The 23,962-nt window shown below is 39.0% G+C and overlaps 1 protein-coding gene across 19 annotated transcripts in view; it reads left to right on the top strand.

Annotated features, from left to right (window-relative positions):
• The window catches only part of SPICE1 (spindle and centriole associated protein 1), a 59,587-nt gene extending 37,425 nt beyond the window's left edge, over nt 1-22,162 (top strand). For 3 of the 19 annotated variants that reach the window (XM_081572112.1, XM_081572113.1, XM_081572111.1), the window contains exons 8-19: nt 988-1,130; nt 1,321-1,458; nt 1,935-2,203; nt 6,280-6,411; nt 10,486-10,630; nt 11,542-11,766; nt 14,024-14,514; nt 16,936-17,119; nt 19,279-19,381; nt 20,155-20,242; nt 21,889-21,942; nt 22,029-22,162. In XM_081572112.1, coding sequence (XP_081428238.1) covers nt 988-1,130; nt 1,321-1,458; nt 1,935-2,203; nt 6,280-6,411; nt 10,486-10,630; nt 11,542-11,766; nt 14,024-14,514; nt 16,936-17,119; nt 19,279-19,381; nt 20,155-20,242; nt 21,889-21,942 — 1,972 coding nt within the window. In that variant the 3' untranslated portion in view covers nt 22,029-22,162. Of the gene's footprint in view, nt 1-987; nt 1,131-1,302; nt 1,459-1,934; nt 2,204-6,279; nt 6,412-10,485; nt 10,631-11,541; nt 11,767-14,023; nt 14,515-16,935; nt 17,120-18,980; nt 19,084-19,278; nt 19,382-20,154; nt 20,243-21,888 lie in introns of all 19 variants that reach the window. The other 16 variants (XM_081572103.1, XM_081572104.1, XM_081572102.1 and 13 more) reach the window with 7 other exon arrangements.
• Nucleotides 22,163-23,962: the final 1,800 nt, after the last annotated feature.

The raw sequence follows: 23,962 nt of genomic DNA on the forward strand, positions 1-23,962 counted from the left end.
ATACAATCTACCCATTTAAAGTATAATATTCACAGAATTTGAGGGTTTTTTTTAGTATATTCATTGAATTGTGTGACCCATAGTCAGTTTCAGAACATTTTCATTACCCTCAAAAGAAGCCCCACACTCTTTAATAATCAGATCCCATTTTCTCCTAAACCTTTCAACCCAATCTAATCTATTAAATGAATGTGGTTTTTTGTTTTTTTAATCTCTATAGATTTGCCTATTCTGGACATTTTCTATATAGAATCATGCAAAATGTGATCTTTTGTGTCTGGTGTCCGTCACATGTTTTCAAGATTCATCCGTATTTGTAGTGTGTTAGCACTTCATTTTTTTGCGGCTGAATAATGTTCTTTTGTGTGAACAGAACACGTTTTACTTATTCATTCATCAGCTGGTAGACATTTGGGTTGTTTCTACTTTTAGCACCCTCCCTCTTTAAATATTAGCCCAATTGGGAAATAGACAAACAAATCAGACAACTAGAGATTGGAAAATCAGCTCTATCACTGATAAAGATGATCACAGCCAAAGGCTTCTCTTTCTCACCCCCCACACTGCAGCTCTTCTCATTCCTTCTTCCCACCTCCCTGACACACAGGGGCAGAATCTGCTCCAGTCACTTTACTTCAGTGATGAGCAGAGACTGGGCTTGGAGAACCAGCTCCTTCATCAAAAGCATGTACTTTCTCTAGAGAAGGAGAGGGGAGGATGGAGCCTACAGCACAAAACTTCAGAAAGGGCAGATCACTCTTGTTTTGGGAGCCATCCTAGCTAGGAAACTGGAAGGGAGATGAACAGTACCTTCTAACACCGAGAAGATTGGCATTTTAGTTCTTACCTTGTAAATTAAAGCAAAACATATTTCTCTTTGATTATGAATTATTAAATATTTCTTCACATCAAACTTGTAAACAGTTGAACAAGTTAAATGATAGCACTTACTAATTCTAACATAACTTGTTGTCCTATAATTTATAGGTTTCTCCACCAAATAAAGGAAGAAAACTCTGAGTTAATTAGTAAACTATGGACTGATATTCAGCAGAAAGTAGCAACACAGTCACAAATAACAACCTCTTCAGAAACTCCATCATCTGCTTCTCCATCAGGAGAACAAAAAGGTTTGGTCCCCCAGTGTATTATTTCTCCCAGAGTAGTTGCTTACTTTCTTTCTTAAACCCAGTAATTTTAAAAGGAATGTTACTTGAGTTTTTACTGTCTTAGCCTGATTGGTAAATACTGATTGACCTGTTGATTGAAATGCTTAAAAAATTTCTTTGTTGTTCACTTGAGATTCTTTTGGAATTGTAGCTGCGTTGAATGCTACCAACACTGTTAAGAGAATCCATACGAGGCTTCAACCTGAAGAATCTACTGAGACTCTAGACTCAAGCTGTGTTGTGGGACAGGTGCTGAACTCAAGGAAGCAAAAACAGCTGCTAAATAAAGGTTCACTCTCTTAATTGATTGACAAAGTGGGTTATTATGACTCAGGGAACTCAAACAGGGGCTCTGTATCAACCTTCAGAGGGGTGGGATGAGGAGGTTATACACATTTAAAAATAAATAAAATAAATTCTCTGTTTTGGAAGCATAAAAAAAAAAAAAACCAACTATGTAACTTGATATAGCTATCTTAGCTTCTTACCTGTCTCTCAAACTCATCCAGTCAGATCCTGCAGAGTAAGAGGGTGTTGAATGGTAGCCATTTAGTGCCTCCTTTTAGTCCATGTAACTCTAGAAGGATGGTTCTCATTCATTTATTATAGATAGTATAAATCTGGTTTAAACAGTGTAGATTCTTTGTGAGAAAATGACGATACCTTCTGTAAAAAAACCTTTTATAAATTGTGAGCAACAGTCAAACTGTTTCTGTAGTTTAATTTTTCATGGTCTTAACGTAGAATGACTTCTGTCATTATCAGTGAAAAGAAAACCAGATTCACGTGCTGCTCCTTCCAAACAGAAGAGTAGCATGTTATCAGCCAGCACAGCCTCCACAGACTTACCAAGTAGCAGTAACCCCAGCCTGGATGTCCTCAAGCACATGATACATGAAGTGGAACATGAAATAGAAGCATACGAACGGTGGACAGGCCGTGAGGTCCGGGGACCCCAGAGCAGTCAGGGTCTCACCGGCTTCACCCTGTCCCTCGTGAGCTCGCTCTGTCGCCTGGTCCGGTACCTTAAAGAGGTAAGGTTATTACAGTCTACTCTGCTACTAGCCTGATGGCAGAATTGGGTAGGTTTTTCCCCTCTACACTTAAATTACTGCATTCTCCAAAATAAAGTATAGTCAAATTTGAGTAGCTTTGTTTAAGATGCCTCAGCTTTGGATCATCTGTTGGAATGGTTTATCCTCTTAATTTTCCTCTACATCCTAATAAAGATATGCCAGATAAGTGGTGTTGATTTTAGTTTGGTAAGTAGGTAATAACTAAGTGATAATTAGTTAGGTCAGTCTGCTATAAATAAAATTATATCTTGTGCTAATAGTTAATATTACTGTTTGGCAGTTGTAGATTAATTAAACTACTGATCGTGTCCTCATTCTACTGCTCTTCTCTGCTTGCTATACCCACTTCAGTTCAGTTTGGTGAGTGGTATACTTGTGATCTGTAGACACAGATCAGGAAAATTCTTTTCTGATTCCTCCAGCTCCATTTTTCTGTCTCAAGATTGCTTTGGCTAGGGGCTTCCTTCATGGTCCAGTGGTTTAGAATCTGCCTGGCAATGCAGGGGACGTGAGTTAGATCCCTGGTCGGAAAACTAAGATCCCACATGTCGCAGAGCAGCTGAGCTCGTGTGCCGCAACTAGTGAGCCTGTGCGCTCTGGAGCCTGTATGCCACAACTAGAGAGGGCACTGCAATGCAAGATACCTGTGATGCAGCGAAGATCCTGCATGCTGCAACTAAGACCTGATGCAGCCAAATATGTTTTAAAAGAGATTTCTTTGGGTATTTGGGGACTTTTGTGTTTCTATACAGATTTTAAGATATTTTTGTCTTAGATTTGCAAAAAATGACATTGGTAACTTGATAGAAACTACGTTGAATCTGTAGATTACTTGGGGTAGTATAGTCATTTTGACAATATTGAGTCTTCCAATCCAAAAACATGGTATATCCTTCTATCTGTTTGTATCATTTTCAATTTCTTTTATCAGTGCCTTATGGTTTATACAGGTCTTTTGTATCCTTAGGTAGGTTTATTCCTAGATGTTTTCCTCTTTTTGATGTGATAGTAACTGGAATAGTTTCCTTAATTTCTCTTTCTGATTTTTTATAGTTAAGTGTATAGAAATGTGTTAATTTTATATAATACAACTTTACCAAATGTATTGATGAGCTCTAGTAGTTTTATACTAGCATCTTTAGGATTTTCTATGTATATTAGTAGTGTTAGTTGCTCAGTTGTGTCTGACTCTTTGTGACCCCATGGACTGTAGCCCATCAGGCTCCTCTGTACATGGAATTCTCCAGGCAAGAATATTGGAGTGGGGTGCCATTTCCTGCTCCAAGCATCTTTAGGATTTTCTGTGTATAGTAGCATGTAATCTGCAAATTTGACAGTTTTACTTCTTTTTATCCAATTTGGATTTTGTTTATTTCTTTTTCTTCTCTAATAACCATGGCCAGGACTTCCAAAACTATGTTGCATAAAAGTGACGCGAGTGAACATCTTTGTCTTGTTCCTGATCTTAGAGGAAATTCTTTCAGCTTTTCACTGTTGAGCATGATGTTAGCTGTGGGTTTGCATATATGGCCTTTAATATGTTAAGGTAGGATTCCCTCTGTGCTTGCTTTCTGAAGAGTTTTTATCATAAATGGATGTTGGATTTTGACAAAAGCTTTTTCTGCACCTATTGAGATGATCATATGGTTTTTATTTTTCAGTTTGTTAACATGGTATCTCATGAGGATTGATTTGCAGATATTGAAAAATCCTTGCATCCCTGGGATAAATCCCACTTACTAATGGTGTGATTCTTTTAACATGTTGGATTCAGTTTGCAAGATTTTGTGGAATATTTTTGTGTCTGTGTTCATCAGTGATATTGGCCTGTAATTTTCTTTTTTGTTGGATCTTTGTCTGGTTTTGGTATCAGGGTGATGGTGGCCTCATAGAATGAGTTTGGAAGTGTTCCTTCCTCAGCAGACTTTGAAATAATTTCAGAAAGATAGGTGTTAACATTTCTCTAAATGTTTGATAGAATTCACCTGTGAAGCCATCAGGTCCTGGGGTTTTGTTTGTTGCAAGTTTTTAATTCAGATGTTGTTGTATTTAGTGTGTCCCAGAGCTCTCTTAAACTGTCATTTCTTTTCATTCTTTTTCCTTTATTCTCTTCCATGGCAGTTCTTTCCACCATTCTTCCAGCTCACTTATCTGTTCTGCCTCATTTATTCTGCATTAATTTCTTCTAGTGTATTTTTCATCTCAGTTATTATATTGTTCATCTCTGTTTATTCTTTATATCTTCTAACTCTCTGTTAAATATTTCTTGTATCTTCTCAATCATGCCCCTTTCTTTTTCTGAGATCTTGGATCATCTTTACTAACATTACTCTGAATTCTTTTTCAGGTAGATTGCCTAGCTCTATTTCACTTAGCTGTTCTTCTTGGGCTTTATCTTATTCCTTTGTCTGGAACATAAACCTGTGCTGTTTCATTTTGTTTAGCTTTCTGTGTTTGTGGTCCCATGGGGTGCTTGTTTATAGTTTCTCTTCTGGCGTCTGCCTCCTGGTGGATGAGGCTTTTCTCAGGTTTGTGCAGGTTTCTTGGTGGGAGGGACTGGTGCCTGCCACTGGTGGGTAGAGCTGAGTCTTGCACCTCTGGTGGGCAGGGCTGTGTCAGGGGGTGTGTTTAGAGATGGCTGTAGACTCAGGAAGACGTTAAGCAGCCTGTTTGCTGGTGGGTGGGGCCGTGTTCCTGCCCCATTGGTTGTTTGGCCTGAGACATCCCACCACTGGCGCCTTTGGACTGTTGGGTGGAGCTAGGTCTTGGCATTAAAGTGGTGGCATCCAGGACAGCTCACGCCAGTGAATACCCAGTACCTCCACAACCAATGTCCTTCTTGCTACAGTGAGCCACAGCCACCATCTGCCTCCCTGAGAGACCCTCCAAGACCAGCAAGTAGGTCTGGCACAGGCTCCTATGAAGTCACTGCTTTTCCCCCCGAGTCCTGGTATGCATAATGCCTTGCATGTGCCCTCCAAAAGTGACATTTCTGTTTCTCCCAGTTCTGTGCAGTTCCAGTGATCGATCTCCACTGGCTTTCAAAGCCAAATACTCTGGGGGCTCCTCCTCCTGATGCCAGACTGGGGAGCCTGATGTGAGACTCAGAATTCTCCTGTGGGGGAACTTCTGTGATATAGTTATTTTCCAGTTTGTGGGTTGCCCACCCAGAGTTGATGGGATTTGATTGTATCATGAATGCACCCCTCCTACGATCCTGTTGTGGCTGCTGCTTTGTCTTTGGAAGTAGAATATATTTTTTGTGTGTAGATGGTTATTCAGCAGTTAGTTGTGATTTTGGTGTTTTCATGATAGGTAATAGGAGGTGAGCTCAGGTCCTTCTACTTCAACATCTTGTGGAGATCTATCTAAATTTGCTTTTTACAGATTTGTTTTACTGTCAGACTTGTGACGGTCTTAACATTTTTACATCTATAAGTTAGGAATCTCTAGGAGTGTACTTTAGGCTCTCTGAACATATTACAGGCTTAGAAGTATGTACTTTTTAGTTAATCACTTGTTTTACGAAGCTGAATCATTTAAACCTGTTTTTTATTTTTAATTATGTTTTAAGAAACTCAATTTTTGAACTGGTGATACATTTACCATGGTATGCAACTCAAAGATAACAAAAGATTGTATGGTGAAAAATCTAATTCCCACCCCTGACTTTCACTTAACTTGTTTACTTCCTGTAGCCAACTATCATTGTCAGTCTGTCCTAGAGATGGCCTACATATATTCAAGCACTTTGTATATGTACTTCCTTTCACTCTCTTCTACAAAAATTGTAGTTGTTTGTTTCTACACATCATTCTGTTCATTGTTTTATATTTAAAGAAAGGAAGATGATAAAGCAGCACATTTTAATGAAATATAAACCTTTAATAAAAATATTTAATTCTTACTACTGTCACATAATAAATACTTTGTAAGTATTCTCTTCTTTGATAGCTTTGATTAGAAACTTTTAGTTTGCAACATGTGATGCTATGGAGGGGAGTTTATTTGATTTTTTTTTTTTTTTTTGGTAGAGTGAGCTCCAACTGCGTAAAGAGGTAGAGACAAGGCAGCGACTGGAACAAGCGTTAGGTGATCATCGAGAGCTCATCGATGCGCTGACAGCTGAAGTTCTTTTCCTTAGAGAAGAAAATACTGCTACCCAGGTATTTAGATGAGATCCCAAACTCTTCTGTGTTTAGTAATATAAAACATCTTTACAGATGTATGAGATTCTCTTTTAGTTGCCTTTGATTTAGTTGTGCTGGTGTGATTATCACTTCTTTAGTATCCTCAACAGTAACTTTTCAGGAACATTTATTATATTGGAGGTACTATAGTAGAAACTTGAATTATAAATAGTGTAGAATAAATAGCCTGTCTTTAAGAAACTTATATTTACTGGGGAAGGCAGAATCTACGTTTAAATAATAACTACTCATATTAGAGTGGTTTATCCAATATGTGAAATGAGTGTTATGACAGCTGCTTTTCATTTTTGAGTAACAGAGGATACCCTGTGAGGAACCCTCGTATAATATATGCCATTTAAAGTTGTTTATAGTATCTTCAGTATCTTTATTCATCTTTTTCTCAAACAGTGGTTATAGTAATTACTGATACTTTTATTTATCAGCCACAAGAGACTAGGAAATCTCAAGTCTAGTAGTAGACAAGTTGTGTTTGTGTCAATGGATATTAGACATGCAATTTTTATTGCTATATAGTTCACATACAATTTCTTTGAAATTGAAGTATAATTGTTTTACAGTGTTGTGTTAGTTTCTACGGTACAACAAGAATCAGCTATATGTATGCATATATTTCCTCCCTCTTGAGTCTCCTTCCCACCCCCACCATCCCACACCTCCAGGTCATCACAGAGCACCGAGCTGAGCTCCCTGTGCTATACAGCACTTCCCACTAGCTGTCTGTTTTATGCATGGTGGTGTGTATATGTCAATGCTACTCTCTCAATTCATCCCACCCCCTCCTTCCCCTTCTGTGTCCACAGTCCATTCTCTACATCTGTGTCTCTATTCCTGCCCTGCAAAATATTGATCAGTTCAATTTTTCTGGATTCTGTATATATGCATTAATATATGATATTTGTTTTTCTTTTTCTGGCTTACTTCACTCTATATGACAGACTGTAGATATAGTTCACATACCATTTAACGCACCCTTTTGTAGTGTGCAATTTGGTGTTTTTTTCTGTGCCAGTACCATTATCTAACTCCAGAGTATTTTCATCACCCCAGAGAGAAATTCCACACACGTTATCATCCACTCTACTCCCTTCAGCCCCTGGAAACCACAAATCTGCTGTATGTTTTTTATAGATTTGCCTAGTCTGAATATTTTATCTAAGTGCAATCATGCAATATGTGGTCTTTGGTGTCTGGCTTCATTCACAGCACATCATGTTTTCAAGGTTCAACCATGTTGTCCTGTGTGTCAGGACTGCATTCCTCTTTATTGCCCAATAATATTCTAGTATGGGTTCTACCACATTTTGATTATCCATTCATTAGTTGAAGGACATTTGAGTTGTTTCCACCTTTTGTGTATGATGAATGAATAATGCTGCTGTGGACGTTCATGTACAAGTATTTGTGTGAACGTGCATGCATGCTAAGTCTCTTCAGTCACGTCTAACTCTTTGTGATCCTATGGACTGTAGCCTGCCAGGCTCCTCTGTCTATGGTATTCTCCAGGCAAGAATAGTGGAGTGGGTTGCCATGCCTTCCTCCAGGGGATCTTCCCGACCCAGGGATCAAACTCATGTCTCTTACATCTCCTGCATTGGCAGGTGGGTTCTTTACCACTAGTGACACCTAGGTAGCCCCGATTGTGTGAGCATATGTTTTCAATTCTCTTAGGAAGATAGGCACTTTTAAAGTGTACTAATATGTTCAGCAAATCTTTACTGAGCACTTACTGTGTACCTGGCACTGTTCTAGGTACAGGAAATAGAGTAGTGAATGACAAAGAAATCTTGGTCCTCAAGGAACTTACATTCTAAATAATAATAATGCTCGCTAAAAAGTGAAGTGTATTGTTAGTTAGATGGTTATTATGTATTATAAAGAAAAACAAAGCTAGTAAGAGGGATGGGAAGTGTCTTGGATGGGAGGGTATAATGGGATGGGACATGTCTGTCTGAGGAGATGAGAGCGCAAGCCTGCCAATAGCTGAGGGAGGAGCACTCACGGCAGAGGAGCAGCAAGGTCCTGAGGTGGGAGCGTGGCTGTTGAGCTCAGAGCCACCAAGGAGACCAGGGTGGCAGGAATGGGATGTAGGAGAGGGAGTGCAGGAGGAGATGGGAGCAAGGAAGTGATCACAAGGACCCTGCAGGCTGGGTGAGGGCTTGGACTTTTGTTCTGAATGAAATAGGAAACCACAAAAGGGATTTGGGCAGAGATGTGATCTGACTCAGTTTTAACTGAATTACTCTGGGCAGCTGTTTTGAGATTAGATCAGACATCACCGCCCTGTCTCTGTTTATGGTGATCTTAGTGTCTCAGGACACCCCTAGGCCAAAGAAATACTCAGCAGCTCCATATATTAAGTAGTTAGAGTCAAACAACTCAGTAAGTATTTGTGCGTCAACAACTTAGATGCTGTGTGAAAAAAATAATACATGAAAACTGATAGAAAAAGTCTTTTATTTTTTTATTCATGATTAAATAACCACAGTTATTTACTAATGGAACATGTATACCTATTGGGCATTGTACAGCTTCTCATAGCCTGGAATCATATTGAACACCATCACTCTTATTTCCTGTTCCATAATTATTTTTCTGCAATGTTGCTTTTTTAGCACAGCAGCTACTGAAAACTCAGCCTCAGGAAGATATGATACCATCAAAAGGAGTGTATCTTGATCTAATGTTGAATCTGTGAACCCTTCAAGCTAGTAGGTCACTAGTACCTGACAGATTTTGAGCATCAGCAGTTTCCTTGAGAATTTAAAAATGTCCTATGGTGTCCCTGTGAGTCCGTACTGGTGCTCCAGGGTGCAGGTTGGGAGCAGTGTAGGACTAGACTGTAAGTGTCCAAACACAGAAGCAGAATATTACAGACAGGAGTCCAGAATAATTCAGATGAGACATGGCAGCTTGGTTGAGGTTGTAAGTGGGATAGGTTATGGAAAGTAACCAAATTCTGAATATATTTTAAAATCAACCAGTAGGATTTGCTGATGGATAGGATATGGAGTGAAGGAGAAGATGTGAAAGAAGATTCAGAGTTTTGGCCTGAGCAGTTAGAAGAATGGAGTTGTTATTGATGAGGCGGGAATGTTTAGGAGGAGTTTGGTTTTTTATATGTTAAGTTTGAGAAGCCTATGTGAGTTCCTCATGGAGGTGTTGAGTGAGCTATTGGATATGTGATGTGGATTTTGGGAAAAATTTGGACAGATATAAAAATGTTTATTATATATCATTCAACAGTCCTACTAATAATATTTCTGACTTCTGACCACACCTGACATTTAGCAAATGTCTATTCATGTTGGAGCTATGTATGTCTCTTTGTATATATACAGTTGATCCTTGAACTGCACCAGTTTGAACTGTGCTGGTTCACTTATGTGTGAATTTTTTTCAATATATATATACTACATTACTACAGTCTGTGGCTGGTTGAATCTGTGGATGCAGAACCTTGAATATGGAGGGCCAGTGGTAGTTATACATGAATTTTCCCTGCACAGAGTGTTGATGCCCCTTAAACCCTGTCTAGTTCAAGTGTCAACTGTAATATATAACACACATATACGTTTATATAATCTCTTAACACTATTTTATATACGTTATCGTACATGTTTGTAATGCTTATGTTTATCAGCTTAAATACGTGAATTATATTCTGTTGAGTTTCCTCCTTGGTCTTTTGGAGTAGCTTAAGAGTCAGTAGGTATCATCATCAGTCAATAGGTATAAAATCTATTATAAAAGAGATTTTATAAATTGAAAGCCCTATGAAAAGGTTCATTCTTACTGTTGTAGCAGTGTATTTATTAATTAATAATATTCCATGATTTATTTAACCATTCTTCTATCAAGGAATTTAAAAAAATGTTTATAATTATATATTTTCATGAATGCATGGTTTTAGTATATGAATAAAAGTCTGAAATTCCTAGAGTATTTAAAATAATGATATAGTTGTACACACCTAGGTGATTTGCTGTCTGATAAGCCAATGATATTATTTTGTTCATTTTTCTATAGGCGAGACTTCAGCAGTACATGATCACAACAGATGAGCAGCTTATATCACTCACACATGCCATTAAGAACTGTCCTGTGATAAGTAACAAAGAGAGTCAGGCCTTAGAAAGGGGAGCCACAAGTCAGAGAATTATGGATAATCCAGGTGAGTGGAAAAATCTTACTATCCCAGATGGGCATTAAAATACTTTCAGAGAAAACAAAACTGTAAATTTATATGTAACCATTGTCTGTTCATGGATAGATAGCATTATCACCATTACATTTGCCATAATTATTCCAGCTAATATTTATTGGATACTTGCTCTATGCCAGGTTCTTTTACAGTGTTTGACATGTATTATCTCATTTGATTCTCATAATATAGCTTTCAGTTAATTTTCAAAAGAGTTCTTCACTCAGTCTTATGAGGTGTCATGGTTATCCTCATTTTTTAGATGAGAAAACTAAGGCTTGGAGAGAGGGTTGGTAACTTAATAAAGTCACACAAATAGAAAGTAGCATAACTAGCTTCCTAGACATGTGGGAATTTAGTGCTAGCACCTTTAATTAGGGTACCCCTGGTTTGGGACAGGAAGAGATAGTCTTGAGAAGAAAAAAATACTGAATTTCAGAAATTCATGACCTTAGTTCATTCATGGTGGTGCTTTGAAACCCTTTCTTCACCTCATGTGCCATCATCATATGCCGTAGGCTGAATAGGACATTGAGCATTTTTTGTTTTTTACTTTGATGCATGTCTCTGTGTAGAAAGAGTTTTATGTATTTAGGAGTGTTTTCTTAGAAGTGGCTGACTCTAAAATTTAACTTGCATGAGGTAAACTCAATGGGGAGGGCAGATCTTCAAGGGCAGTGCTTTTCTCCAAATTAGGCACTTCCTCCCAGTGCTGGCACCACAGGAGCTTGGCCCGTGAGTGACTGCTCAGTGAGGGTATGGACTAGAAAGTGAGGGCTCCAGAGGCCACGTGATTTTGCCCTCTGTGGAAATGCACCTAAATCTAAATGCCTGAAGTGTGCTCATAATTCCTTTGAGTACTAATAGCCTCTCATCTTCAGAGGACCCAGCTGTAAATGCTAGTGTCTCCGTGCCATTGATGTTCAGAGGGGAAGACGTGGTTGAGTTCCCACAGGAAGATTTGCCTGTCAAACTATCTCAGGTGCCAAACCCTCCAGAAAGTGGGAACCTGGCCAGCAATCTTCCAGGACATGTATTTGAGCCAGCAGTGTTGTTAACACCACCCAGGCAGAAGAGCAACTCAGAATTCTCGCCTTCGCAGGACGGTAAGCAGGCTTCTTCTGAAGTTATATGGCAGTTGTTTTTTCTTTGCTTCATATATGTCATACAGTATGTTCATTGTTCCCTCATAAACATAATTTGAAAAGATACTGATAACCATATATAACCTTTTAGCTGAAGGAGAGTTTTTCAGAGTGGTTTATATCATGTGCATTATACCTATGGTGAAATGTGACAGCGAATTTCGTTATGTATCTGTTCCATCAGGCATTGTAAGTGTCAGTTAAACTCAGATCAAAGGACCAAAGTCCTAATGAAATGCAGAGTAAGGAGGTATCCCATTTGTCTGTATGGTCCAGGGGTATTGTTGTTCAGTCGCTCAGTTGCGTCCGACTCTTTGCGACCCCATGGACTGCAGCACACCAGGCTTCCCTGTCCTTCACCATCTCCCAGAGCTTGCTCAAACTCATGTCCATTGAGTCAGTGATGCCATCTAACCATCTCGTCCTCTATTGTCCCCTTCTCCTGCCTTCAATCTTCCCAGCATCAGGGTCTTTTCTAGTGAGTTGGCTCTTTGTATCAGGTGGCCGAAGTATTGGAGTTTCAGCTTCAGCATCAGTCCTTCCAATGAATATTCAGGATTGATTTTGTTTAGGACTGACTGATTTCCTTTAGGACTGATTTCCTTGCTCTCCAGGGAACTCTCAAGAGCCTTCTCTCGCACCTCAGTTTGAAAGCCTCAATTCTTCAGTGCTCAGCCTTCTTTATGGTCCAATTCTCACATTCGTACATGACTACTGGAAAAACCATAGCTTTGACTATGGATCTTTGTCGGCCAAGTGATGTCTGTGCTTTTTAATATGCTGTCTAGGTTTGTCATAGCTTTTCTTCCAAGGAGCAAGTGTCTTTTAATTTCATGGCTGCAGTCACTGTTTGCAGTTATTTTGGAGCCCAAGCAAATAAAGCCTTAACCTGACTCTAAATGTTAAATTCTTCATGTCCTAGTTTCTTCTCTCACTATTCTTTCTGTCTTAATAATCTCACTTGTTCTTGTGGCTTCCAATTTCTTCTCTATGCCAGTGACCTCCAGTTTTAGATCTTTGCCTAGATGATCTCTTGAGTTTCTGACCCATGTTTCATCTCCTTGGATGGATATATAGGCATGTTAAGCTTAGCATGTTCAAAACAATTCTTGATAATCTTCCTTCCTGTAAATCCATTCTTCTGATGGGCTTCATCTCCCTAAACAGCATCGCCACCCGTTCACTTGTGCGTGCCGTCAGACTCTGCATTTTCCCTCACTTTTTGCTTCAGTGCATCACTCATAGTTCAGTTGCGAAGACATTTCTTGAATGTGTCTACGTCTCTCCTTCATAGCCAACGTATCGTAGTCAAAGCTACCATCATCTTTCTTCTTGACTACTACAGTTGCTTGCTGGTCTCCCTACTTCTCTTCCTGGACCTTCTAATTATCTACAGCATTTAGTAAATGTAAATTATGTAAATTGAGTTGTGGACTAACCTCCAGATTTCATTGCTCTTGGATTAAATTATAAAATTTCTAACATGGCTTAAAAAGCTCTGTGAGAAATGGCCCCTGCGTGCTTCTCTAGTCTTTTATACTGTATTCCCTGATGCTCCCTTATTGCTATGCTACAGCCAGACTGGCCTCCTTTCTTTGCTCTTTCCTATTTTGGGGCCTTCACATATGTTGCTATCTCTGATTGTAATGTTCTTTGCTCCACTCTCTGCCACATATGTAATCATTTAAAAGTGTTACTTCTTGGGACTTCCCTGGTGGTCCAGTGGTTACGACTCTGTGCTTCCAGTGCAGGGGCTGCAGGTTTGATCCCTAATTGGGGAACTAAGATCCACAGGTAGAGTGGCCAAAAAAACCTCCCAAAATACAAAGCAAAAAAGTAAATAAAAACTTTACTTCTTCAGAGATACTTCCCCGTCCATCTTTAGTTTACATTATGTGTCTATACTACCCCTAGGATTCCCAGATATGAGTTAATATATGTGTTAAAATGTGAACTAGGTAGATGGTTTTTCACAAGGTTGCTGATAAAGCTCTAAGGATTATAAAAGACTCTTGTACTTGATTATTAGGAGTAGTATTGCTGGTATATTCCCTGTTAAAATAATTGAGGCATTCAGAAACCAAATCCTTCCTTTGAAATGCTTCTCAAATGCTAACTACTAAGGGGCGGTGGGGGGTGGGGGGTGGCTCATGAGATGATTATAGTGCCAACTGTGGTTCAACAGTACATGTTTATTATGTTCTAACTTTATCTACAGTATTGAGGAGGACTGTTCAAACTCGTCCTGCTCCACGAATTCCTCCAACCATGGAAGTAATTGAAAAGGAACAAAATTGGGAAAAGAAGACCTTACCTGTTGGCACAGACATTCAGAACTCAAATGACGAGAGTCACCTCTTCACTCAGAGGTGGAGGGCCTCTCACATGGGAGAAGACTTGCAGAGCAAAACCCAGGCTCCTTTTGTCAGCCTCTCGCAGCCTCTCTGCAGTTCCCGGTCAAGCATGCAGCAATCGAGAAACCCCACACTCTCAGAAGAACTCCTGGTGCTGGGAGATGGGCAACAGCTTAGAACAAATGAGATGTTAATACAGAGAAAGGACATCACGGCACGAATTGCGGAGTTGACGCTGCAGAATTCAGCTATCAGGGCACATCTGAATAATATTATTGGTCCAGGGGGAGAACAAGGGGACGGACTTCGGGAGTTTAACAAACAGGAGACGAGTCACGCCAGCGACACGACGGCTGTGAGTACCAGTTAAGGATTGACTCCAGATGTATAGGAATTTAGGTTTATTACTGGAGCATCTAGAAGTGACCCTGGATATCTTTGAGGCAGGTACTAGAGGGCTTATGCTTTGTCATGTCCTCATCACAAAATAAGTAGAGGTTATTTATCAGTTTGTGTCACACACACATTAGAAGAGGACAACATAAAACTTAAATGAGGAAATGAATGAGGAAGATAGGACAAAAGTAAAAGGGGTAGGAAAGCTAAAATTAAGCTAGGGATGAAATTTTTAATATAGAATGTAGAATAAATATATTTTGAACGTTTGCCACACAACTGCATTTTAATTGAAATCATTTTTACTCTCAAAGGGGCTTGTAAAAGAGAGTTGCATGTAGTTGGCCCTCAACTCATGAGTAGTTAATCTTTTAGGAAACAGAAAACATTTTCCTATGGAAATGATGTTTTAAAGAATTATTGAAGTGAGACTTTAATGTATATGAATTATCTGGGGATCTTGCTAACGTGCAGTCTGATTGAGTGGGTCTGATGTAGAACCTGTGCGTTCCTAATAAATTTCAAATGATATTGGTCTGAGGATTACATTTGGAGGAGCAAAAGTCTACACACTGAACGCATTTGAGTCAGTTCTGATGAGGTGGATGAACCTAGAACCTAATATACAGAGTGAAGTGAGTCAGAAAGAGAAAGATGAATACTGTATTCTAACACATATATACGGAATCTAGAAAAATGGTACTGAAGAATTTATCTACAGGGCAACAGTGGAGAAACAGACATAGAGAATAGACTTATGGACATGGGGAGAGGGGAGGAGAGGGTGAGATGTATGGAAAGAGTAACATGAAAACTTACATTACCATATGTAAAATAGATAGCCAAAGGGAATTTGCTGTATGGCTCAGGAAACTCAAACAGGGGCACTGTATCAACCTAGAGGGGTGGAATGGGGAGGGAGATGGGAGGGAGTTTCAAAAGGGAGAGGATATATGTATACCTATGGCTGATTTATGTTGAGGTTTGACAGAAAACAGCAAAATTCTTTAAGGCAATTATCCTTCAATAAAAAAAAAATTTAATTTTTTTTAAAAAGGCAAAAAAAAAAAAAGTCTACACACTGTCGTGCTGGAATTTTGTAAGTTAAGTTACACTGTGGGCTGACCTGGCAGTGTAAATCTTCATTGCCTTGTTAATAGGGAGAAAAAGGACTCTAAGTTCCAGTTGTGAAACATGCCTTCATGCTGATCCCAGTGATGGGAGAGACTTCCTTTTACCTTGCCGTGAGCCAGAGTGGCACCTTTGAGAGTTCCATTGGGGATGAGGCTGTGGGAAGGAGCTGGCCAGCTTCATGGATTAGGGGTTCCGTAGTGATGGCTTCCATAAGGACTTTAGCAGCAGTGAATTGAGGGTTCCTATGAAGAAGGTTGGGAGAGAGTGGGGGTGAGGGCCATCTCTGTCAGCACTGGCTCAGAGGGAATATGAGGATCGAGTCACAGAAACAGCCGTCAGAAGGGACTGGCAGAAGAAGCCAAGAAGGAGATGAGGAGTGGGCCACAGTCATCGATACACACCGTCTCAGTTCTAGTCAAAGGAAACATTTCTGTGTTTGCAGAGTTTTGAAGATTATTTGAAGCAGGCAACTCTTGGTTTTAAGAAGACCACAGAATTAAAATTTGAGCTTACCCTCTTTTCCCACTGGGATAACAATCACTACTCATTTTGTTATAATCAGAATTACAGAATGATTTTTAATTCCTACTATTTTGTTATCTCTTTTTTAACTAATGGGGGTGATATTCCTTGAATGGCTCCTTCTTACTCTTACGTCCCATATTCCTTTACAGTCACCAACCTTCTGGAATCAGGTATCTTAGGCCAAAAGCAGCCTGGGAAGGCTGACATGTGGTCAGGAGTGATTAGATTCCTAGAAATCTTTGCTAAATAGCTCATGATGCATGAAGATTATAATTATAGAATCATCTGTTTCAACTGCAGCAGAACCTCTTGTGTGTATTGTGATTCAAACCCCAGACCCGTCTTCAAATAGGAATTACTTAGCAGACCATCACTAGGAGTAGTATCTTCGCTTATGTGGTCTTTGTGCAGCTCAGCAAACACTAACAGATGCAGGAAAGCTTTGCTTTGTCCCACAGTCACTCTCCATGGACAGAGGGACTAGAAGGCTTATGTGGTACCAATATTAGAAGGATAAGTATCCCTCCACTTTAGCCTTTATTTTTAAATTAAGAGATCTGTAAATTCTGTTACTGTTTGCCCAGTATTCAAGTTTGCATGTAGCAAGGACTATGAATACTAATTTGCTGGCTCTTAGTGGAAAAGTTTATTTTTACAAAAAGTGAGAATTGTTTGGATTATTTTTAACATGGAGTCTGTGCCCTTTTTTTTGTTTTTAAAGACTTTCCCAGCAGTACAACCTCTGACACCAAGTAGCATGGAGGAACGGATTGCAGAATTGAATCGACAGAGTATGGAGGCTCGTGGAAAACTCTTGCAGTTAATAGAGCAGCAGAAGCTTATTGGCTTGAATCCTTCCCCTCCACCAGTATCACCTGTGCAGTCACCTCTCAGAGCATGGGCTGGTTAGTCACAAATTCATGATTTAAAAGCTTAGATGCATGGAAATTTTCACTTTCTTGACTGAGTATATATTTAGTTAAAAGAAATCTCAGGCCCATGTATTTCAGTGTCTTCAGTTGTATCTAGAAAGAAACAGACCTCAGTGACAGAAATGGGACTAGAAGGCTAGTGTCCACTCTAGCTTCTGGAAGCTATCCATGGTGCCTGCAGTTCATCTTTGGTGTCTGAGTTCCTAAGTGGTCCTACATGTACATGGGATCGACTACAGTACATGATTCATTTATGGCATATGCTGCAGCTAATTATAAACAAGAGCATCAAAATGATCATTTAGAATTTCATGAGCAACAAATTACAAGTTATTATTCTGTTAAAGTCTTTAAAACATTTTCATTTGTAAGTTAAACTTTCTATTCATTGTTACATTTAGGGAATGTGGAATGCTAGAGGGAATTCTAAACAATAGAAATGTAACTGAAAAATTAGTTGTCACAGTGATCACATTTTAAAAGGTACTGATGAAACAAAGAAGACCTCAAGTTGCTCTTTAGCCAAAAATTGAATTATTTAGACCCTTAAGGGCTAGAGCTGCATAAAGGTTCCAGAGAGACTAATTGGGCCTGGTATACAGAGAAGGTTCTAATTGTCAGGAAAAGACAAAGCTCTGTATCAGTAAGTGGTGTGCTTCCTGAGTGTTCAAGCAATGCTGTTTTAGAGGTTCCTATGTCCTGTGGCTGGTTGAAGTAGGTTGCCTTTAAAGGATATACCAATAAGACTTTTACTCTCAGAGTTATTTCCTTTTTGATACTTAACAGACCCAGAAAACAGAGTGATTTGGAAATTCCTAGAAAGTGGTGGATAGTGCGTTTCCCTAAGGCCCTTCCTCTTTGTTTATTCTAGGCTCCTTTCACATCACAGCTTTGTCTACTGTTCTTCATAGTCAGAAAGTCTAGAAGCAACTTCTGACTAGAATAAATAAGTGAAATCACTCAACGTATATGAATACCAACTACGTGCCACCATGCTCTGGGCACTGGGGACAAGTTCCTGCCCCACTTGACTACACCAGGGAACAGACAATACAAATAAATAAATAGATGAGACACTGTCAGTCAATGCCAAGTGCAGTGAAGAAAAATAAAGCAGATCACTCTTAAGAATCATCTTGTGATAAAATGAGACATCTATTTCAGTAGTTCTTTGAGGGTAATACTTTCATTTCTGTTGGCTCATTTCGTTTTTGACGCCGCTCAGAGCAAACAAAGCTGATGCAACTCTTTGATAAGTAAGTAAATTGAGACACAAAGAGGTTGAGTGATTTGTCTGAAGTTCTAAAGCAAATTGGTAGATTTGCAACCTTGTTCTTTCCATTCCAGTGCTTATTTGTCTAAGGTATTCTTAAGTGAAATTCTTGGTTTCACAGGAACCTCTGTGGACTATAATGATAAAGATAAAAATAAATCATTTGCCATGCAGAACCTCTTTTGTTTTCTAGGGTAACCAAGGAATATGTTATAAAATTGAAAGACTGTCATTACCCCTTAAAGCACAGAAAGCACTAGTTTTAAACAGTGATTCATAGGAGCATTGGCTGAGCCTTTCATGAGTAGATATTTAATAAATACTTGTTGACTGATTATCTACTTCTGAAATATTGAAAATGTACATAATTATAGTTGCTATTGGCCATATGAACTCTTCAGCCAACTTTCCCCTCCAAATTTAATGTCTTCAGTAATGGCAGTAATGTAATAGATTTAGAAGATTTAGTTTTACTGCATAACTCCAGAAATTTTCTTTTTTGTTTTTTTTGGGGGGAAAGCTTGAGATAAGCCACTCTAACCAGGATCTTTTGTTCTTTAGGGATAGTTCTTAATTTCTGTTTTTCGCTTGAGGATCTGACATGATGCTACTTGTCTGAAGATTCTGTCTCTCTAGGAACTGGCATGCTCCTGAATTGACACTAGTAACTACAATTTTTTTGTCTCACAGTTTGTTTTTAAAAAATCCTTGAAGTGTATTTGTGGGCCATTATAATAAAAATATAGACAGAACCCTCAAATTTATAATGTAAAATTTGCAGTAAGACAGAAATCAAGTTAAATTTTAATTTTCATTGTAATGAAAGGTAATGTAACTAATGTTTATTTTTATATTATAGAGGGAGGAAAGAGGACAATTGAGGTGTCTATTCCAGGAGCAGAAGCCCCAGAAAGCTCAAAATGCAGTACTGTCTCTCCTACTAGTGGGCTAAATTCGAGAAGGTAGGGTTAAAATCAAAAGCACGGTTTGTGTTTTATGCTTTTTGTGAAAAAAGGAAGTGCGTAGTGTCTGACTTAGATTCAGATAGATTTACTCACGTAGAGAAAATCAAGTAATTGGGGAGGAGAATTTGGAGGGTGGGGCAAAGAAGAGGAGTGAGGAAAAATCCTTCATTAAGTAGAAAAGCATTGGGTTTGTTATTGAAAACAAAAATGGGATAATGGCACATATGTGGAGCGCTTTATGGGTTACAAAATTTGGAGGTAATATGTGACAGTGTGGATAAATGAGCAGTAGTATTTTGTTCCTTTACTATAAGTGAAACCAAAGCTCATACAGCTAATTGGGTTGTTCGCCTAGATGGGACATGTGGTTGGTAAACGGGGATGTACCTGGCTCTCCGTGTCCACTCTACATGCTACCACTTCACTGCTCCAAGTCTCATTACTCTTCCATGACTTCAGCCTTCTGCCCCACCCCTCCACATCTGTACTTCCTCTTTTAATGTTAAAAACTTACCTGTATGGTACTGTAATGGTCTTTGTACATTCCATTCAGTCTTTCTGTAAACGTAAAACTACTCTAAAAAAGAAAATCTACTAATTAAAACAAGGCTTAGGTTGGTGGAAATATGTTACAAATAATTTACCTCATTTGGATTTAAGTCAGCCATTCCATTTCAAGCTCTTGGCAGTATTGAGAATTGTGTCTTATATCATTTTTAAAGGTTAATAATGATAGATTACTCTCTCACTTTTTTTTTTCTCATAAATAGATCTTCAGGGGCTGCTAGTAATTCTTGTTCTCCATTAAATGCTACCTCAGGAAGTGGGCGCTTGACACCTCTTAATCCAAGAGCAAAGGTATATAATAAAGTGTAATTGTGAAATGTGTGTAGAGGTTAGGAGGGCAAAAGTGGAAGGTGGTTGATTTGGCAATGGTCATGCTTAATTATTATTCCTGTTATCTTAAAGATAATATAAAATGCTCAGAAGAAAAGAAATACTAATTCACCTTCATTAGAAAAAACAAGCATGCACTTCTTTTGTTTTCTAGGGAAACTAAGGAATAGAATACAATTCGATAAGATTTCAACAAAGATGGACATTACTGTTTCTGGCAGAGCATTCTAAAGAGTGTGGCAAGACACACAGGGGTGTCTTGGTTGGGTTGTGAGTTTCTGAGGTGCCGGTTTCCTCAGTCTTTGCCGTGGCTCTGAGGTGCCGGTTTCCTCAGTCTTTGCCATGGCTCTGAGGTGCTGGTTTCCTCAGCCTTTGCCGTGGCTCTGAGGTGCTGGTTTCCTCAGTCTTTCCCGTGGCTCTGAGGTGCTGGTTTCCTCAGTCTTTGCCTTGGCTCTGAGGTGCTGGTTTCCTCAGTCTTTGCCGTGGCTCTGAGGTGCTGGTTTCCTCAGTCTTTGCCGTGGCTCTGAGGTGCTGGTTTCCTCAGTCTTTGCCGTGGCTCTGAGGTGCTGATTTCCTCAGTCTTTGCCGTGGCTCTTAGGTGCTGGTTTCCCCAGTCTTTGCCGTGGCTCTGAGGTGCTGGTTTCCCCAGTCTTTGCTGTGGCTCTGAGGTGCTGGTTTCCTCAGTCTTTGCCGTGGCTCTGTAGGCCCTGGGGTAGCTGGAGCCCTGGGACTGCCGCTCTCCTTGTCACTCTGCCCCCATGTGCATATCTGAGTGTGCCACAGAGAGCTTTCATGACACATTTAGAGAGTTCCAGCACAAATGGTTAATAAATGTCTTACATATTTTTATGTATTCTGATTTGTTACAGGAATACATAGAAACTAAGCTTCTTACAGTGTATCCAGATTTTTTGCAAAAGCAATGTTTCTGTGCTGGTAATACAGCAAAATATATTAATAACATTATTTTGTTTGGTCACAGCAAATTGTGAGGATAACTTTAAAATCATAAACATTATGTTTGCAAATGTGAGCTAACAACTGTTTGATGGGGGAGAATCCTCTTTGCTATTCTTATTACTAGCTTCAGTAATTAGTAAATTACTAGCTTCAGTAAATAGTGAGTGCTTCACTAAGTGTTGAGTATTTATAGTCCAAATTAATTGATAGGCTCTGATAGCTCAGTTGCCCAGCACTGGAAGATTTGTCTGTTCTTTGCTGTTTCTTACATCCTAAAAAGAGCTTTAATGTAAACTATTTTATATAATTTGCCCTTAATTTCTGGAATTTAGTAACAGATTTAATTTACCGAGATCAAGTAACTTTTTGTTATTTTAAAAAGTTGTATGTATGACTTGCAGAAAATACTGGATTGATCCTTTTTTAAAAAATAGGCCTCCCAAATCAATAAGGAGATCTGTTGACCAGGGAACATTTGGGAGTGTCTCTGTTACAGAATAAAAATTGCCAGTATCGATAATTTTTAGTACCATTCAGTGGTATAGGATAACTTTGGTTCTTTGTATTTGGTATGAATAATTGTAAATCTTGAGTGGTCTTGTGCTCCTGATAACTTTCTAAAGCCTTTTTGCATCTTTGTTCAACAGACTGAGAAACAAAATGAAGAAGGCTGGTTTGCTCTTTCTACCCACGTGTCATAAGTGAGGTTGAGTTTGTTTTCAGTAACATTGAACTTCTACTTCCCTTTCCCTGCTCCTGCTTTCAAGTTTCTATGTTTTTCTTTCAGATAAAACTTAACAAAGATCTTGTGAATTAGCACTAATGGAACCAAGAAATAAAGCAATTATTGTAATTTCCACCTTTTCAAATAGATTTCAGACAAATAGCCTTGTGAATAAAAATTGACTAGAGGAAAATTAAGATTGTGTGTTCTAATAAATTCAAGGGTTTTTTCAGTATTATATTTTTATCTTTATCATCTTTATTTGGAATTTTTTGGTCTAGTATATCTTAAATGTTTATTTTTTTCTGAAGAACTAAGTTGGTTTTCATATAACTTAAAATAAAATGCCTCTGTGTGACTAAATTCTGGCTTTCAGAAAAATTTAACACGCCTTTTTGGGGGAAGTCGCTGTGTCTATCACTTTTTCTATCAAGCAGATGTTTATATTTACTTAAGCAGGTAAGAGTGGTTATATATATTATAAAGTTCTTCAGTTCAGTTCAGTTCAGTCACTCAGTTGTGCCTGACTCTTTGCTACCCCATGGACTGTAGCACACCAGGCTTCCGTGTCCATCACCAACTCGTGCGGAGCTTGCTCAAACTCATGTCCATCGTGTCAGTGATGCCATCTCATCCTCTGCCGTCTCCTTCTCCTCCTGCCTTCAGTCTTTCTCAGCATAGGGTCTTTTCCAGTGAATCAGCTCTTCACATCAGGTGGCCAAAGTACTGGAGCTTCAGCTTCAGCATCAGTCCTTCCAATGAACATTCAGGACTGATTTCTTTTAGGATTGACTGGTTTGATCTCCTTGCAGTACAAGGGACCCTCAAGGGTCTTCTCTTCACTATAAAGTTCTTACATAGTCTTCAAATGTGAAAATGTCACATTAGTTATGGTAATATATATTAAATAAATAACAGTTGAGCTTAAATATCTCAGTACAGAAACACTGATTTATGGCTAATTTAATGGTTGGGACAGAATTGAGTATAAAACGTTGCTAGCACACTTTCACAGCCTTTAATCTACTATACCTTCAGGGTAGATTTTTCTCAAGGTACCTGTTTGGTCTCACATATTGGTTGCTATTTTAAACTTGGGTTTTTGCATGGTCTCTGCTCCTTTGTCTATGATAGGAATTCTCAGCCTAAGTGAGGTGGGACTGGGAAGGGGAAACACATTGAAACTACTCGGGGGAACTTTCTCAGACAGCACAGGTATCACTGATTGTATTTATGTGAAGTCATCTGTGTGCATTTGCATTATTGCAGATTCTTCCATCTGTATTACACTTTTTAAAACTTGGTATTTAATAAATACTTTCCCTGTCTGAGATGCTAAACCATTGTGGTGTTATTCCTTGTATTATTGAAATGTCAGGTTATCTGCTTGGTTTGTGAATGCATTATTTTGACATACATTGGGTTGAACTTTTTGGCCAACTCAGTATTTTCTTTCATATTCTCCAACTTGTTGACTCTTTATTTTTTGCCTCTATATTCCTTTCAATCGCTAAGATGCCTTTGTATGACATTTTTAAAAGCTACTTATGGTGATTTAATGTACAGTCAGAGTTGAGAAACAATGCAAAGAACTTTTACTGGTAGCTCACTGGCAACCTGGGGGACTGGCATGTAAGTATTCATCCTGTTAATGTTTGTTTTTGCTGATAAAATACAAAAGTAGATTGAAAACACTCCAATAATAATAGATTCAGGGTAAGGATATGGATGTGAGAGGTGGACTATAAAGAAAGCTGAGCGCCGAAGAATTGATGCTTCTTGAGAGTCCCTTGGAGTGCAAGGAGATCCAACCAGTCCATCCTAAAGGAGATCAGTCCTGGGTGTTCATTGGAAGGACTAATGTTGAAGCTGAAACTCCAATACTTTGGCCACCTGATGTGAAGAGCTGACTCGTTGGAAAAGACCCTGATGCTGGGAAAGATTGAGGGAAGGAGGAGAAGGGGACGACAGAGGATGAGATGGCTGGATGGCGTCAC

This window comes from Giraffa tippelskirchi, chromosome 2 (assembly GCF_054371585.1).
Source record: "Giraffa tippelskirchi isolate mGirTip1 chromosome 2, T2T-mGirTip1v1.2.pri, whole genome shotgun sequence".
NCBI classification, from domain to species: domain Eukaryota; kingdom Metazoa; phylum Chordata; class Mammalia; order Artiodactyla; family Giraffidae; genus Giraffa; species Giraffa tippelskirchi.